The sequence below is a fragment of the Coffea eugenioides genome, chromosome 6, assembly GCF_003713205.1.
Source record: "Coffea eugenioides isolate CCC68of chromosome 6, Ceug_1.0, whole genome shotgun sequence".
Classification (NCBI taxonomy): domain Eukaryota; kingdom Viridiplantae; phylum Streptophyta; class Magnoliopsida; order Gentianales; family Rubiaceae; genus Coffea; species Coffea eugenioides.
Genome location: NC_040040.1, coordinates 52,695,760 through 52,714,678, shown reverse-complemented (window position 1 = coordinate 52,714,678; position 18,919 = coordinate 52,695,760). Strand labels below are relative to the sequence as shown.

General features: G+C 34.6%; 1 protein-coding gene across 2 annotated transcripts; it reads left to right on the top strand.

Annotated features, from left to right (window-relative positions):
- The first annotated feature begins 984 nt into the window (after positions 1-984).
- Positions 985-18,919, top strand: LOC113773136 (cycloartenol Synthase). Of its 2 annotated transcripts, XM_027317683.1 has the most exons (19): positions 985-1,085; positions 1,304-1,538; positions 4,835-5,020; positions 5,210-5,299; positions 5,480-5,674; positions 5,776-5,860; positions 6,500-6,666; positions 8,071-8,259; positions 8,618-8,731; positions 8,960-9,082; positions 9,207-9,329; positions 9,408-9,506; positions 11,475-11,531; positions 12,641-12,687; positions 12,920-13,063; positions 13,709-13,886; positions 14,682-14,762; positions 15,855-15,938; positions 18,588-18,919. In XM_027317683.1, exons 2-19 carry the CDS (start codon positions 1,338-1,340, stop codon positions 18,699-18,701), a joined length of 2,277 nt encoding a protein of 758 aa, XP_027173484.1. In that variant the 5' UTR covers positions 985-1,085; positions 1,304-1,337; the 3' UTR covers positions 18,702-18,919. The 2 variants fall into 2 exon arrangements, with proteins under 2 accessions (XP_027173484.1, XP_027173485.1); XM_027317684.1 differs by lacking the exon at positions 14,682-14,762.

Below are 18,919 nucleotides of genomic sequence, written 5' to 3'. Positions count from 1 at the left end.
TATACATAATATTAATTATACATTTATACATAATATTAATATATATTTATAATATATTAATCTATACATTTATCTAATATTCATTTATAATTTATACATTTATAATAATATACAATTATTACATTTATAATTATATTTATATTATGTATTATATATAATATAATACATTTATATATTTTTATATAATTATATAAATATATTTATTTATAAATATTAATAAATGTATTATAAATGCATAAATGTATATAAATATTTAAACAATTAAGATTATAAATTATAAATAATATTAATTATACATTTATACACAATATTAATACATTAATACATTTATATTCATTATATTAATACATTAATACATTTATACATAATATTAATATATATTTATAAATTATAAATTATAATTTATACAATATTTATTTATAATATATATTTATATTAATTATAAATTTATACATTTATAAATATATTTATATTATGTATTATATATAATATAATACATTTATATATTTTTATATAATTATATAAATATATTTATTTATAAATATTTATAAATGTATTATAAATGCATAAATGTATATAAATATAAAAATATAAAAATTATAAATTATATAAATACTCAAAAATATGTTTTAAAAATACCTCTAAAAATAATCCAAAAAACATCTACAGTAATTTTTTCATATAGTTTTTGAAAAATAACCCCAAAAATAACTAATCTAAATGGACTTGTATTTGAAAAATGAAATGCTACAATGCTATTTTTGAAAAATAATCCAAAAAATAGTTAATCCAAATGGATCCATGGCTTTCCAAAAGCCAGGGGGCATACGATTATTTAAAAATGCACACAGAAAAGTAAGTACAAATAAAACCAAACCACAACAGACACAAGACAAGTCCCCCGCTCTCTGGCCCCTGGCGTCATCTCATCAGACTCTACCCATAAACAAATACTTAGTAGTAACAAAAACTCCAACACAAAAATTTTAAAAAGCCAAATCCACCCACTTACTCCATTTCCTTTTCAGTTTCCATCACTCTCTTTCTGTCTCTCTCTCTCTCTCCGTTCTTCTTGGCCGTTTCCGGTAAACCTCCTTCTACTTCACTACTGCAACTTTCCATCTTCATCTTCTCCACAAGATCTCGCTCAAATCACCAAAACTGCACCGCGCACTTCACACACTGCTTTTCTACGCGCGTATCTGCATTTCCGTATAAGTACTTGTAACTGCATGTGAGTTGTCCTTTTTCTTTTTTGCTGGGTAATTTTGGTGTGTTTTGTGGTGAATCTGCTGAATTTTAGTGGAAGAGGAGATTTGTAAAGGAAAAGGAGGAAAATGTGGAAGCTGAAGATCGCGGAGGGAGGAAGTCCGTGGCTGCGGACGATTAACGGCCACGTGGGCAGGCAGTTTTGGGAGTTTGATCCGAACGCCGCCGTTTCGGAGGGAGAACTAGCCTCGATCGAGGAGGCTCGCGAGAATTTCCGCATTAATCGGTTCGAGAAAAAGCACAGCGCCGATCTTCTCATGCGTCTTCAGGTTTGTTTCTGTCTGTTTTTTTTTTTAATGTTTATGATATTTGGTGGAAAATGTGGTGCTGATTTTTGCTGACTCACTTGTGCATGATGGATTAGTGATGTGTTACAGCAGCAGAATGTACTATTACAGCTGTGCAAAAGTTAGTATTAGGGATTATGTTTTTCTTTTTCTTCGTTTCTTTAATGTTGGTTAAAAAAAAAAATATTCTAGTTGTATTTTTCTTTAAACGACTGGTTGATATCATTAATTTATTTTGTCCGATTTTATTAGTGGTACTCCTAGTATTTTTGTATTTTTTTTTGTTTTGAAGATTTAAGTTCGTAATTTCATGGTTCATGGAGTCTTCAACTAATTACTGGGTCATAATGACATCTAATTTGCGAAAAAGTAACAAATTTAGCAAGGAGAGAATATGATGGAGGCATGATTGAAGAGTCGGAGGGGTTGGGAAGGATAGTGGCCTTGTAATGGCGTTTCATGAAATATGGTCCTTATTGTAGATTTATTTCATTTGTGAAGTTAGTTGAAAATTAATGGTTTTGTTGATTGTTTATTAAGGTGCGAAGCTGGTTAAGTTAATTTCAGATACCTAGAAAAGTTGGGGGGGGGGGAGGTTGGAGGGATGGGTTGGGTGGTATGGGGGGGGGAGTGTAAGTGAGAGGTCCTTGTTTGAGATCTCCCACCTACACTTCAAAAAAAAAAAAAAGAAGATACTTGGAAAAGTATTTGTACTTACGATGTACAAGTAGGTGAAAAGTGTAATCCCGTTTTGGTGAACTTTTTTTCCCTTTTGTTTGTTTATGAATTACCTTTGTCCATTCTGACGATGTTATTGTTTAAACTTGTAAGAGAGATGTTGTTCAATAGTGCAAGGCAAAATATAGGGTGCCTTTGAATCCTTTGATGGGAATGGAAAAGGTCAGGTGCACATGATTATGCTATCACGTTATGTCACATTATGATACGAGTTATATATAAGTATGTACGCATATGCATGTGTGATGTGCAGTATTGCCAGTATACAACATGGGGTTTGCTGGAGCTTATATGAACGTGACAACAACAAAATTATTCTTGAGAAGTAGAAAGTGTACAAATAAGTTAAAAGGAAAAGTTCATGATAGTGATCTTTGGGTTGGATCTGTCTCTATGCATGTTTGCTTGTGGTTGTCGGTGTCTCAGTAATTATTTATATTGTCAATTTGGTAATAATTTTTCTTCATTTGGAAAATGAATAGCTTCATGTATGGTTCTGGTAGAAATTAGAGTTTAATTTGAACTTGATCGGGAACTGGAACAAGTGAAGTCAGAACACAGATAGTTGTTTCGAAAAGTTAGAAGTAGTTGATAATGACAGTGGCTGTGGGTACAACAAAGTTGAAATTACACTTAATTATTCGCTGCATGAGGCAGTGTCCAAATAATTTATGTTTCTTACAGCTCTTTCTGATGATTACTCATGTGCTATTAGTTTCTTCCTGAGTTAGTTTGTAAATCAGAATAAGTTGATTAATAGGATGTAAAACAGATGGTCAATACTCATTCTTGTCTGGACAGGTAATTCCAATACTATTTCTCGGTTAATGGCTTCTCAACTTTTTGGCTCATTTATTGACCTTTGTTGAAGCTGTCCATGTAATGAGCTGAAAGGACAGAGGCATAGGAAAAAAGTTCTGTAGCTTTTCTAGAAGTGTGAGACTCTTGAAATTTGTATCAGCTGACGCAGACGTGAATTCCAATGTTAGGAGAACAGCTCATTTTTTATTTTGTCTGTCCAGGTTGGCCTCATCTTAGAAGCCATGAATTTTTTTTCCTCTGAATTTTAAAAGTCCTTTATTCTTCAGAAAAAGGTTGAAACCATATGAATGTTAATGAAAAATTAATTTCTGTATTCCAAAGAAACAGAAGTAGACAAATGCAAAAACTCTGATGAAAGCTTATTTCTCACTTTAAAAATAGTGTGAGAAAAAGAGTGGCATGATGCAGGGCATTGCTTTTTGCTATCTGACAACAGAAGTAAAATGTGAACTGTTTGTTTCTAGTTACAAAATTAGGGAAGTATGAATAGTCCAACTTTCTTAAATTATGTCCGTGCTACTGGTAAAAGTTAGAAATACGCTTGAAAATTGAGAAGACCCTTATGCAGCAAAAAGAATGCTGCTATCACTTGGACAAAAGAAGACTCGTCATGGTGTGGCAACATTTTAAGTAATTTCTTTAGCACTGTGGCTATGGGTGGTTACCTTCTGCTTGAATTCTTTAGAGATTTTTTCACATACCTTACAGATGACTGGACCTGTTTTTACATCATTCTTTGAATCAACTTCTTAAATGTAGTTGGCAGTGAAGTTTGTGCATCTTTTTTCTAGGTCATAAGCTGGAAATGTAGAAAATAATACAAAACTTGTATCTATATTGTTGGAAAAAGTAATCAAGTTTCAGACTTGATTGATGTTTGGACCTTCTGAGCTTATAGTGTTCAAGAAGGTAAACTACATTTGCGTAATCCAAATTAGGTTCCTTTAAAGCCATGATATTGTCAACAAAGTAAGGGTTACTATTTTTCTCTGTCTGATAATGACTGTGACATATAGAATGAACAGCAGTATCTGAAATGTAGAAATGACACCGAGAAAGTGACAACTAGTGGGAGACTCTTTTGGTTAATTTAACTCTCTAGATTCCCTGTTAGTACCATTTTGAGTGGCCAGTATGGCTGTGCTATAATTGAGTTGTCATCGTAAGAAAATTTAACTGCTTAAAGAAAGTGATCTTTTTCCTCAGAAGAGTAATATCCCACAATTTGAGTTTAGTGCTTTCAATTTTCTTTTCTTTTACTAGATAACTACTCTTTTTGCTGTTGGGGAAGCAAAGTTTGTTTCCTACCTGCTTTTCGTTCATAAGTATGTTAATTTGCGATTTTGCATAAAATTAAACTTTGTTTTGTAACTTTGAATGTATCAAAAGCCATACAGAACATAAGCATCAGCCATTTGTTCTAATATTTAAAGTGTGCAATTTCTTTCCAGATATGTTTGAATTTTTTTCTTTTCGGGTGAAGTACTTTGGTGGGGTTGAATTTAGGATAAATCTGTTACTTGTGTCAGTGTGGAATGTTCTGCAAAGTTCCTTGTAAAATATTTCTTATGGCATGATTAAGTATAATTAACATCTGTAATGTAACCAAATAGGTTTCAGGAGAAACTGATATTGATGATGAAAGAGTGATATTTAATGTTAATTAGATTTTTTCTCTTTTTGGCATTTATCCACCTTTATCTCCTTGTGAATTTTAGTTTGCACAGGAGAACACAAGTATTGCAGTTTTGCCCAAAATCAAAGTAAAGGAGATAGAAGATCTCACAGAAGATAATGTTGCCCAAACATTAAGAAGAGCCATCAGTTTCTATTCAACTCTACAAACTCATGATGGGCACTGGGCTGGAGATTATGGAGGTCCAATGTTTCTTATGCCAGGCCTGGTGAGTTGATTTTGTCCGTTGTGTTTCCTGTAGGCTTATATACTTTGCTCAAAATTTGGATTATTTGAAAACAATGTTGAAATTTCATTTTTGAAATTTATGATGTTATTGGATTTTTCTGACGACTTTAGACTCGTGTCTTTTGATTTTGATTTTTTGTTTTGAATCTTTGTTCATTTTGTTTTACAGATCATTACTCTATCTATCACTGGTGCATTGAATGCAGTATTATCCAAGGAACATAAGCTTGAGATGTGTCGTTACATTTACAACCACCAAGTAAGGACAGCATAACTTTGACATGCAACACTAGAATGTGACTTATGCCTGGACTATGCATCTCTCTCATTTCATTTTCTTGCGTAATCTTCAATCTTAAATTCTTCCAAATTAGGAGCTTCTCCATTTTGAATTCTCTGATGGTTGGATGAGTGATTCTATGCTATAACATTAATGCAGAACCCAGATGGTGGGTGGGGATTGCATATTGAGGGACCAAGTACCATGTTTGGCTCAGTGTTGAATTATGTTACCTTGAGATTGCTTGGTGAAGGGCCTAATGATGGAGATGGCACAATGGAGAAAGGGCGAAAGTGGATTTTGGATCACGGTGGTGCCACTGCAATAACTTCTTGGGGGAAAATGTGGCTTTCGGTTTGACAATTCCCTGTCTTTTCTGGATTAGGGCTTTCCATTTTTCCCCATGTGCTTGCTTGGTTTTAACCTTTTATTTCTGGTTTCTTGATGTTACCTAGGTACTTGGGGCATATGAATGGTCTGGAAATAATCCTCTGCCACCTGAGATATGGCTTTTGCCTTATGCTCTTCCATTCCATCCAGGTAGCTGCCTTTTTGTGCTTCCCTTGTGGACTGCTGCTTGATCATTTGTCTTTGCATTTTGGTCAGGTGTAGAGATAGCAATATATTCTTTTACACAAGAATCTTGCGTTCTCTATTAAATGCAACTAACTTTCAGTTTGGCAAATGCTTGATTGATGTATTTATACATTTAAATGGGTACACTCTTATTCTCTTGATCGAGGGATCAATTTTGTGAATCCTTCTTATGTGAATAGATCAGATTTAAAACTTCAGATGCTTGAAGGTGCATAGGGTTTTTAAAGGATATACTTCAAATGAAATTGCTCTTGTTCTATTATTGTATGTTCTCATGTGTTTGATTTAGTATAGAGGTACTGATACATACATAATCCTTCACAAGAGAAGCGTAGCCTTGTGGAGGAAGATTTATCATTATGAAATGTCTTAAGTTGACTTGAAATGTCTAAGTTGAAGTAGGGCTGCATTTCGTAATTGATGTCTAGAGTTTTTTCCTGGCCTTGAATAAAATGTTTGTTGGTTTAATCAGAAAATGATGTTCTGGTTGGTCTTGACAAGCACTGGTTGTTTGTTCTTTTTCAGTAAGACTTATGTTTGGAATATCTTTTCATCTCATAGAAAAAATGAACATTGATGCAGGAAGAATGTGGTGCCACTGTCGGATGGTTTATCTACCAATGTCTTATTTGTATGGAAAGAGGTTTGTGGGTCCAATTACACCAACAGTTCTATCTTTGAGAAAGGAAATCCATGCAGTTCCTTACCATGAAATTGATTGGAATCTAGCTCGTAACCAATGTGCAAAGGTTGGTAAGGGTTGCAGAACAGATGTTGTATTTCGTAAAATGTGCAAATTTCTATCTGCAGTGTTGATTTATTCTTGAAGTTTAAATAGGAAGATTGACACATTTATATAAATAGTTTGGATCCTTCATTTTTTCAAAAACTAGTTTTTCAAATACTAGTATTTTGAAGAGTTCATAGTTAAATATGTTGTGGGATGTAAGGCCATAGCATTTCATCCTTAGTATGTTTAGCTTTTGGTTTTCTCAAACGGATTTGTGGAAAAATTGCAATGCACCATATATTTTGCTAATGTCATTTTTGCACTGTGATGCTTTATTGTGTGCGGTTAATTAGACAAGGAGGCATGCCTTTGTACCTTCGCATGCTTTTGTAAGAACTGATTGGTTTATTTTTAGATCATACTAAAAAAAATGTGGAAGTCGACTTGTCTCTGTATGCAAATTACTGTGCTAATTATCGAAGCCCGTTTGGTTAAAAATCAAGTCATTTCTTTTGTGCTTGTTGATCTGCGCATTATGTAAGGCAATCCATCAAGTTGTCAATGGAAAGGCAACTAGGAACTGTGTTTGAGTGACTGAAATATCAATTTGACTGCTGTAATGCTGCCCATCCTAGCATTTGGTGATGACATCCTTAGTTGCAAATTCAATTGACTTTTCTTTCCTAGAATTTCTACATGGTATCCAGTTGCCATAGATAAGTGGTTTTCTTAATATTACTGCCCTCTATCTGTGTGTGTGTGTGTGCATGGATGAAATTTCAACTGACTTTAATAGATGAACTTGGACTTGAAAGGATACCTTTTCGCATTGTGGAACATTTATCAGTCTCCTCTCTGGTTGCGGTTGTGCTCACATGTAAAAGATAAAGTACATGTAAGAAGGATGTAATCAATGCTCAAATATCATCACTTGTTGAACCAATAGATAAAGCCAGAATTATGGTCCAAGAAAGATTCCACTACAGGGAATTACCATTTGGGTAATTATGAGCTTATAGAACTTACTTTGAGGTGGAAGTTAAGTTTTCCCTCTGTCATTCCTCCTAGATCCATTTTTAACTTCCAACTGGGATTTTCATTCCATGGCGGATGCAAGTACGACTGTTTCAATCGCTAGAAATAAAACTTGGTCTTCCATTTTTATTTGGAACTATTGATTTTGTGGTTAGATATTCTTTGTTTCCTTGATATTGATATTGAATTGTTTGTCAGAAATCACCTCACTTTTCCTATTATTTATTTACCTTTGTTTTACTCTTTCACTTGCTTTTAAGTCTAGAAGTTTAGATGATAAAAATAACAGTTCAGTAGCCTATATACTCTTCTATCTTGCATTTCCACGTTGAGTGAAAACGATAATATTTGTCTTTAATTCATGTCTATCCATTTGGCTTTTTTGCAGGAAGATCTATACTATCCACACCCTCTAGTGCAGGATATACTTTGGGCATCTCTTCATAAAGGTTTGGAACCAATTTTGATGCATTGGCCTGGGAAAAAGCTAAGAGAGAAAGCTGTTAGTGTTGCAATGGAACACGTACATTATGAAGATGAAAATACTCGCTATCTGTGCATAGGTCCTGTGAACAAGGTGTGCAAAATTATTTTATTATTAAGATACATGTGAGAAAAGTTGACAATGTCCAGACTTGTTCCCTCTTAACTTGTGCAAAGAAACATCTTTTGCATAGTATAGATATGTGAAAAGGTACTCTGTTACACATTGGGGTGAAGTCTGACTTCTGAGAATTTCGAAGACTTCTGTCAAACTCTTATTTATTGGTTTATTGTCTAGGATTATTGTGTTTTTTTTCATATTATTCTAAGATTCTTCTTCAATAATATAAGTTGAATTTGGTTGTATAATAAAGTAAGAAGAGTTTTGAATCTTCAAAAAATGTTTGACTCCTGTATTCCTATTCTTTTTGAGACTGACCCTTTGTTTCTAGGTCTTGAACATGCTTTGCTGTTGGGTGGAAGATCCAAACTCTGAAGCTTTCAAGTTGCATCTATCAAGAATCTATGACTACCTCTGGATTGCTGAAGATGGCATGAAAATGCAGGTCTGAGAAAATTTATTACCTACACTTGATGTTTCTTTTTTCTTCATCTTTAATTTTTTACTCGTGGCAAATATGCATATATTGTAATGTGCATTTCCATTAGTATTGATTACACACACAATGCTTCTTGGTTGCTTTGTAGTCATAGTCCCTCCTACCCATTCTGGAAATATTGTTCTCTTTTTCTTTGAAACAAGATTGACCTATATTGGACTTCTTATACTTAAGGGATATAATGGAAGTCAATTGTGGGACACTGCATTTGCTGTTCAAGCAATCATTTCCACAAACCTTGCTGAAGAATATGGTCCAACTTTAAGAAAAGCATATACATTCATTAAAAATTCGCAGGTGAGATATTTTTTTTTCTTTATTTGGTTTTGGCTGTGATTTTATTTCTGTTTGTTTACTCTCCGCTATCCATACCCATTTTCCTTTGATTAGTTTCTCCTTTAATATGTTTTTATCTTTAAAGGTTCTGGATGATTGCCCAGGAGGTCTTGATTCATGGTATCGTCACATTTCAAAAGGTGCTTGGCCCTTCTCAACTGCAGACCATGGTTGGCCAATTTCAGATTGCACTGCAGAGGGATTAAAAGTAATAATCACTTTGAGAATAGACATCCCTCAAGTGTGATTTTCTATTTGCAGACTTATTTCATTTTTCCTGTATCAGGCATATCTCTCTTTGTCAAAATTACCATCAGAGCTTGTTGGTGAAACAATAGATGTCAAGAGATTATATGATTCAGTTAATGTTATCCTTTCATTACAGGTATTTGCTCACATTAATTATGTTGGACCTTTTTGTATCTATGTTTGCATGTTAATACACAGCCACTACATGATTAACTAAATCACTTTGCTTTGTCTAAAATTGGAACTTGTTGGAGAAAGATGCATACATAGAACTAGGCTTCCCTCTCAGTTTTCCAATAATTTTAATAATTTTTTATGTCTCGCTTTATTTGCTTTTGAAGTAACTACTACTAAGTTTCTCAATTTTGAAGCATGTGGAAAAACCTTATTACTAAAGAAACAGAGGTTTCTGACTGGTAAAGTTGCTAAGGTTAAGTTAGATCAAGTGTACTGCAGTATAGGTCATCCCATATCTTTGTATTTTCTATTGCCCTTGAATGCTTGAACATCAGGGCAGATACATATGCAAATGGCAACCAATAAGGGGGTCCCTTCAATTAGCTTTAGCTGAGCATGACTGTTATTGAGTTGGACATGAGGGCACCGATTTGATCGAGGATATAAATCGTTTTATCCTTTGTGGATTTATAGTTTGAGTGACAGTATGCCAGACAGGAATTCTATTTCACCTGTTAATCAGGGTTTCAAGTCTGCCAAATATCCAAATATGACTGTAATTCTAGCAAATTCATGAATGAGGTGAATTATTTGAATAAATGAGTATTAAAATTGGATAATTCCGATCTTTGCGGTTCACCCATTACTAGTTATGTTCAAATCTGATGCTAATGTCTGTGTACTTTCCAGTATATTTGCTTTTCTGATTCTTTGTCTTGATTTCATTTATTCCCTTCAGTAATGCCCAATGTCCCAAAACTCCTCCAGACACCCCCAGAAAGTTGGGGGGGGGGGGAAGAACACGAAAATTGAATGTCTGGAAGATTATGTAGTCTCTAGGATTTTTCTATTCTAATAGGTTAAAAGTGTGTTGATGTCTGAATGAGAGGAGATGGGTGTATTTCAACATATGCATAGGATGTTTGGCATACAGAACCAATGGAAATGGCTGAAAGAGAGGATAAAAAGCTCAATTAGTATTGGACATCCGTATGGGTCTTGAGTAAGGTCTTTGGAAGTTTTTGAGTACAAGGGATGAGACTCTTCTAGAGGTTGAAAGATAAAGTTGCCTTGTGATTTGAAAAGGTTTCTGCACCAATAAAATGGAAATGCTAGGGTACAGAGGTGTTAGGGAACACGAGTTGCTTCTGATTACAGGAAGGATAATGTTTATGATTTTTTTTTTCGAAGTTGTAATCATAGATTAATGCTGCTCTTGTTTGTAAGGAATTGAATCCCTTATTTGGTTGAGTTGGATGACAAGGAGTTAATATTGTTGTGCAAAGTTAGTTGGCTAAATAGAAAAGGACTTGGTGATTCTTAACTTGCTTGATCCTTGCTTCAAATTCTGGTTTGGTTTGGATCTGTAATCAATTAAGCTTCCCTGTTTATGGTGAGAGATGTTTGAGTTGAGTAAATTTAGAAAAAATGCAATTACCCTTGAACTCTTTGAAGAATGCATAGTTGTCTGGAATTGGAAGTGAATCTTGTAACCAAGAAATGCTTGGAAGTCATAAGAATTTCTTGTCGATGGTTCCATGGGACCTGACAAATACTGAACTTGTTAGCCTTTTCTATTAGTGCCTACAGGAAATTAGATGCATAAGTTTTAAGAGCTTGATACACCCTGAAGGCAACAAGAGATTATAGAAGAGAAATTCTGGGGTGTGGCGATCATTTTTTAATGTTGTGGTACATTAACATAATTAATTCAAAATCCATTAAAGTTTTTGAAGTTCTTGAGTTGAGACTCATTCAGAAAGTTACCTCTCCTAGACGGAATGTACTTTATATCATATTGACATACATTATCAAGAGATCTTTTTTCTGAAATACCGTATATGTTCTTAATGCAATTGTGGACCTCTATGCTTAGTATAGTGAGATGATCTCACAGCATCTAAGAAAACAATTTTCCTTGTCTCAGAACAGTGATGGTGGCTTTGCAACATATGAACTCACAAGATCCTATGCTTGGCTGGAGGTACACTTCTTTTTTTAAATGTGTTACCAGCAAGTCCATGTGAAGCAGTAATCACAACAAGCAATTTTAAGTGTGTGAGACTTTTTGGATATGTAATCCTTATCATTAGTGTTTTCATATGATTTTCTCTCTTCTGGTACACAAATATTTAGTTACCACAATTGCGTTCATTTTCATTACTTCATTTTCTGTGTACTTGTAGTATTAGTTGTCTATTTGAAAGACACTATGTATTTGCAAATATGTTGTAGAAATTACAACACATTGTATCTCTCAACTCCGTTGGGCCATCTTATAACAGAAATAGGCACTGTGTGCTAAATAATGTATTAAGTCTAGATTTTTTTGGACTTGCTGATGGCATTCAAGAATACTGTTGTTCTCTTTCATTGGTGCATTTTTCTTGTTATAGCATTCATTGTGATGCTTCTTAAGGCTTCCCTTCGCATGGTACTCAAATATGACCTTCAGATTCTGATTATTTGCTTAGATTGCCTCATAATGAAAAAAAAAATCAAACCTTTCCCCTGGGAGTTTACTTGTTCAACTGTAGCTCTCTTAAACATGCTATAAGGTGAATGCAGATTTTTTTTTCTTAATTGGTTCTCCACCTGGTTTCGTTCACTACAGCTGATTTTCTGCTCACTTGGACTAATCTTGATAGATATATTTCGCGGTCAATATCATTGTCTAAGTGTTTTTTCCCCTATAATCACTCGTATAGTCATATCATCATCTAAGTTGTGGTAAATGGGTTCAGAAACTGACAGCTTGACCAAAATTGGTACACTGTCTCACAGTTCGAATTAGTAGCACTACTTTTCCCTTTAAGTTTAGGAATCTCTTGGAAGTAAGATTTAGCTATAGCTAACCCATAAGCACTACATAATGGTTGCAATTAGGCCTCTTATGAAGAACTTTAGGGTAACATTAAGCATTTGAGACTTCCACAACTATTTTTGGGACAACTGCATTGAATTGGCTCCAATTTCTTCGCTGCATGCACTTCAATGTCATTTCTTCTACCTTTGTCATGTTTGCTACTGCAAAGACTTGTGCTAGAATTCTGCCTCTCTGTACTTTATTCTTCATTTTTTCCCTTTGGGCAGACGATCAACCCTGCTGAAACTTTTGGTGACATAGTCATTGACTATCCGTAAGATTTCTGCACCCATGCTTTAATTGTGTAACTTGACCTATTTTTATTTCTGTTAATAATATGTGGATACAAAGACTAAGTTATCCATAGATTGATACAAAGACTAAGTTATCCATAGATTAGATGATTGCTATGCAAGGAGTTTGCTTATAAAGTTCATTGCTTGTATTTGCCATGGTGGTGATTGATTCTGATTTATGATTATTTATGAACTATGGTGGATATCTAGTTATGTTGAATGTACCTCGGCAGCAATTCAAGCCCTGACTGCATTTAAGAAATTATACCCTGGGCATAGAAGAGAAGAAGTACAGCGTTGTATTGAGAAAGCTGCTTTGTTTATCGAAAAGATACAAGCGACAGATGGCTCTTGGTGAGTATTGCTGCAAATGCCTCTCTTCATACTTTTTGAAGGAAAGACTTGATATTCTTTTTTCCTTTTCGTTTTAGCCCTATCACTGCCTCACCCTTGGCGTGCTAGGTTTGAAAGCCTAAGCAAGCCACTTGATGCTCTAATCGAGCTAGGCTCAAGAAAAGCTTGTTTGAGATTGGTTCATCAATCATTCAAATTAGACCTGAAAAAGAGTTCATGTTCCTTATTGTTTTAAGCTTGGCTTAGTAAATATAAACTTGAGTTCTATGCATAAATAAAGAAGGGTGTTAAAAAGAAGTTACTCGAGGTTCTTTTGGGCTTGGTATTATAAGATTTTATCTGAGCTCTGCTAGATTAATAATCAAGCCAAGGTTGACCAAAATTTGAAGGGTGTTAAAAGTAAAAAAATCGAAGTGTAATACTGGAGGTGGAGTGTTTAGCTTGATTTAGGCCTGTTTGCATCCTTAGGCCCTGCATATGTCTGTGGGTTGTGTGAATCCTGGAAATTGTAACGCAGCAATGCATATCTTGTCTGTGTTTCTGATTTCCAATAATATTCTTGCTACATTAACTTTCAGATTCAAAATTTTCATTTGGCTATATCTTCTATAGAATTGATATCATGTCCTTCTTTCTTTGTCTCAGGTATGGCTCTTGGGGAGTTTGCTTTACTTATGGCTTATGGTTTGGTGTAAAAGGTTTGGTGGCGTCTGGAAGGAACTTCAACAATTGTTCTGCCATCCGCAAGGCCTGTGACTTCCTTTTGTCCAAACAGATCCCTTCTGGTGGTTGGGGGGAGAGTTATCTATCTTGTCAAAACAAGGTTAGTGTTTATTAGATACTTATTTGTTTTCTGTTGGTTGGTGGTTTGATTCCATTTTACACTTAAACTGAGGAAAATGACGTAGTAAATATAATTTCAACCTACTAATCACAAAATGTCCACATACTTTGGTTAAGTGAAGGAAGAAGCTCTTCATTTATTCATTCAAAAAGAGACATAACACTATCAATCATTTTGAAAGGAGAAAGGAAAAAAATAAAAAAATGAAAAATGACAACCTTGACATCCGGTTCAGTAATTCTTTCAACATTCCTTCTCCTATGATGCGTAAAGGAGTACTGAACGTTCAATTTTTGGTTCACTAATTCAACATTCCTTCTCTTATAATGTGTAACGAAGTATTGCTATTAATACTGTAATTCCTTCGTGACTATAGTAACTAGGTAACCAACGTTATCAGCTATCAGACTGAGGAATGTTTTTGTTTTTTGTGTATTTAAAGACATTATAAATTACCCAGAATTGCACCTGCAAAAAGTTAGTTGCAAGCTCGACTATTTCACCTTTTGTTCTTTCACCCCAAAAAAAAAAAAAAAAGAAGCCAGATAACATTCAAAAAACTTGTCATGCTGCTCAGGAATTCAATCAAACTTCCAAGATTAAGCAAGTTACTGGATAAATATTTATCAATAGTAGTATATCCATCTTTACGTGTTGAATCCTCTGTCTTTTGAACGCTTTGTTTTGTTCTAAGTACTATTCAATTTGTTGTGAAAGTGGGACTAAACCTCTGAACAACTCTTGTAAAATACTTGACAAATGCTTTTGGTCTAGGTATATTCGAATTTAGAAGGTAACAGGTCCCACATGGTAAACACTGCATGGGCAATGCTGGCTCTTATCGATGCCGGACAGGTAACGTCAGTTTCCCGTAAGACCCAAATTGATCATAGCACTGAGTCAGTATGGTTATTTTCGTTAAAGCACGAAATTGATTGATGTGATAGCTTAGTTTCTATGGCTGGTTCTTGTCGCTTCCTGAGCACTGAGACGAATCTATCCAAGCAAAAGAGGATCCAATTACGAAACAAATTCAACCTCACATAGCCTTTTCTTTATCTCATTTTAACTTGAAGGGTTTCTATTCAGTAATGTTTCTTCATGAGGTTTAAGTAACATGGAAAAACTCCAGATTGTACTGCTATTTAATTAGTGTTGTAAAACTACAATTTTGGCACAACTACTCCTTTCAGAAACATACATAGGGTGGGTTTGGGTTTTTTGGCACCTTAACAAATTTGCCTCACTCTCCTATGTTTATGTGATCAAAAGGCGGGGTTAAGCCCTATATGACCATTCAAAAGGTTGGCCTGACAGTGGCATTTAGGAATCTGCGCAAAAACAGTGGGTTGATCTGTATCAAGAGCTCATGGGTATTTTAGGAGTGCACTATAAGAGAAGAAATATATCCAAAACATTCTTGTTAATATTGAACACGTTGATCACTTGATGGTTGCATTAGAGGGTATTTACCTTGTATTTAGAACTATTCTCAACAAAATCTTGCTAACAATGAAATGTTTCCAATCACTTAATGGTTGCCATTTGAAAGTTTGTGCCTTCATCCTGCTATAAGTCGTCTGTTTTCTGGGCTTCTGGTCATCCTGGCTTATTTTGGAGCTTGATTTTTTTCATTTCTTTCTTTTTTTTTCGAAAAAAATTAAAGTTTCTCCATTGTATTCTCTAATATAGTTCATTTGTGATTCCCAAATAACAATAAGTGAATGTTTAAGTTTTGATAGAAAATTGCTTGACCGAACAGAGTCAAAGATGAGAAGTTTGTTGGACTGAGAGAGCACTTGTTGAAAAATCCATTTCGAATTTGTAAAGACAAATCTATTGAGTACATTTTGGATCAAGTTGCTACAGCTTTGACTTAGATCACCTGGTTGTGAATTACTGAAGTTTTAAACTTGTACTTCTTTGCCTAATGCCTTGATTTTGCAGACTGAGAGAGATCCAACACCGTTGCATATTGCAGCAAAGGTATTGATAAATGCTCAATTTGAGAATGGAGATTTTCCGCAAGAGGTATGTCTGTTGCTCTGTTGCCTGTAGCCTATTGTATTTAGCTGGAGAAAAGTTAGCCTATCGTATTTAGCTGGAGAAAAGTTTATCTCTTTCCTAAAATTCTTTGTTATTAGATTGATGGTTTGGCAAATTCATAGTCAAAAAGTATGTGTCTGAATTTCATATGCATTTTAGGTTTTCTGCATAGAAAATTTTTAAACCATTAAAAATAAAATTAGATCTGATTAATGGTTTTTCCTACCATATAAACTGTTTCAGAAGGCACCATTCTCAGTTCATCCAGTGGGAATATATTTGACCAACCTTGACCTTTTACATCTATCACATAGATAGCTGTTGACAGATACATGGTTTTGTTGTATGCTGTTAATATTGCTTCACTTCCTAGTTTTGTCAAATTGACTTCTACAAAGTAGTTTCAAAATGATAGTTTGGCAATCCTGCAGCTTTCTGTTTTTAGTTGCCTTTTCAGGAGAGAGCAATCACATCTATTTCCATTTGGCTAATCTTCCTTAATATCTGTAGGCATAAAACTTTGCAAGGATAGACATATTTAGTCATATTTTGGCATCAAAATACCAGTATATTAGAATAGAGGTGTAAATGTCTGTGGACACAAACCAAAGGATCAGCATGCTGAAATACCTATGATTGTATGCTTTGAGGTGTTTTGTAGTTTGATAATCTCATGTGATTGTTTAGCTGCAAAATCAACTTGTTTTACTGCTGCTTCAATGCATCTTACTACTGTTGAGGAACAGTAATACTATTGTCAGTTGGCATACTTACCAACCAGGTTGATTGAATGCAATTTGAAGGTTAGAAACCAAAGTGGATTAGAATAGAGGTGTAAATGTCTGTGGACACAAACCAAAGGATCAGCATGCTGAAATACCTATGATTGTATGCTTTGAGGTGTTTGGTAGTTTGATAATCTCATGTGATTGTTTAGCTGCAAAAGCAACTTGTTTTACTGCTGCTTCAATGCATCTTAGTACTGTTGAGGAACAGTAATACTATTGTCAGTTGGCATACTTACCAACCAGGTTGATTGAATGCAATTTGAAGGTGAGAAACCAAAGTGGATTGTTTGGACTAGTCTAGATTTGGTCTTTGCTTGACCTAATCTTTTGTCGTTAACTTTTGAATCTGTATGCTTATTTTTCGTATGTTATTACACACTGAAGGCAAGTGTTTAGTGTATTATATTTAACTATTGAAGGCAAGTGCATTAAAACATCTACTGATTTTTTATCCAACTATAAAGACAATCAAGAGCTGAACAAAAATTTGTTCCGAGTAAAATTTATTCTGAACTGAACTAGCAAGGTTAGGTTAATGCGGAGCTGAACTGGCCCAATTTTTAGAGTCCCAAATCCTTAGGGTGTACATGTTGAGGATGAGGAGAAATCTGTTCATTTTCATTCTTATTTTGGTGTGATGATTAGCTCCAGAGCTTAAGCTCTGGCCTTTCAGTTTCTTTTGATTTTTCTACACCAAATACGACACTTCCCAGCATGATTGTAACAAATGAATCAATATAGTTCTCAATCTGTTTCATCTGTAGAGTGAAGAAATGTCAATCTGTAGTCAGCTTAATGTTAATTGCTCAATTAGAGCTTTTGTTTTTTTCCCCCAATCAAACGACAACATTGGCGGGAGGGAGAGGAATCCATTTCCAGTCAAGCTCTGTGCACTACTACCCCTGATGGATTTAACTGCAGGATTTTTTTTTTTGGGGGGGGGGGGGGGGGGGTTCAGAAACCCCAACCTCAGCTGAAGGAGAGACTTGTGAAAGCTGGTGTGATTATGTTAGCAGGCAGAGTCTCAATGTTGAGTGGCTAAATGTATTTAGGTGATGGCTTAGTGTAATCAAGTCGAATTACATGTTCAGATAGGTAGAAATATTTAAGATGGTAAGATGATGAATAGACCAATCTTTCTCTGGCAGGAAATGTCTAGTGATTATTATAACATTACGACATTACGGCTTAAGAGAAACTAGGGAATGACGAGGATGAGCAGGTGATGGACAATGGATGGTAACTATAGTTGCTTTGAACGTAGACATAATAGGTTTCCTTTAAAGTATGAAAATGGAAAGGGGCATTGGTGAAATTTACTGAATATGCTACTAGTGTTTTTAGCAATCATGAGTTTGATTGCATTTCAATCAGGAGATATGGAGGTTTGGCTTTGTGTTTCTTGGGTTGGATGTTGAACAGTGGGAGCAGCTATTATGACAATTTGGGGTGGAATCCTTGCTAAAATCTTATTGGCTTGTTTTTCTAGATGTGAATTTCTTTTTAAAGTTGTTATTAATCTCGACTACAAAGTTTCTACCGAGTTTCAGTTAAGCATATATTATTAGTAAATGACGTTACGTTATATGACCAAAATGGCTTCTTGATTCTTTAGTTAAAATTAAGAGTCATGTAAGATGGTTTTCAATAGACTATATGCCAACGTGCCAAACTTTATGGTAGTCAAGTTTATGGTGAAGATGGCTGTGGACTCTCAGGTTTTTCATTATGTTTGACACAAACTTTTTTGTCTTGTAAAATTGAAGGAATATTTCAAATTGCTGTTTGTCAGCAATTCTATTTTTTTTTTAAACGTGTTTCTTTTTGGTCTTATTTTGACTTCCAGGAAATAATGGGGGTTTTCAACAAGAACTGCATGATCACCTATGCTGCATATAGGAACATTTTCCCCATTTGGGCTTTGGGAGAATATCGAACTCGGGTGCTGAAAACCACTTGAATTACTGCTACTCCCTTCGCAAGAATCTGGAAGTCAGTTTTCTCCAACTTCTTGATTTGTAGTTTCTCTTCGTTGAGGGTTTCCCTTTTGTATAAATCACGTATGCAGTTATGGATTCAACTTTCGAAAACTATAACAACCAGTGATATTATTAGCTAATGAATTGCTCCTCTTGTTGTTTGACCTTTGTAATTTTTTCATTATTTCTTTCCTTTAAT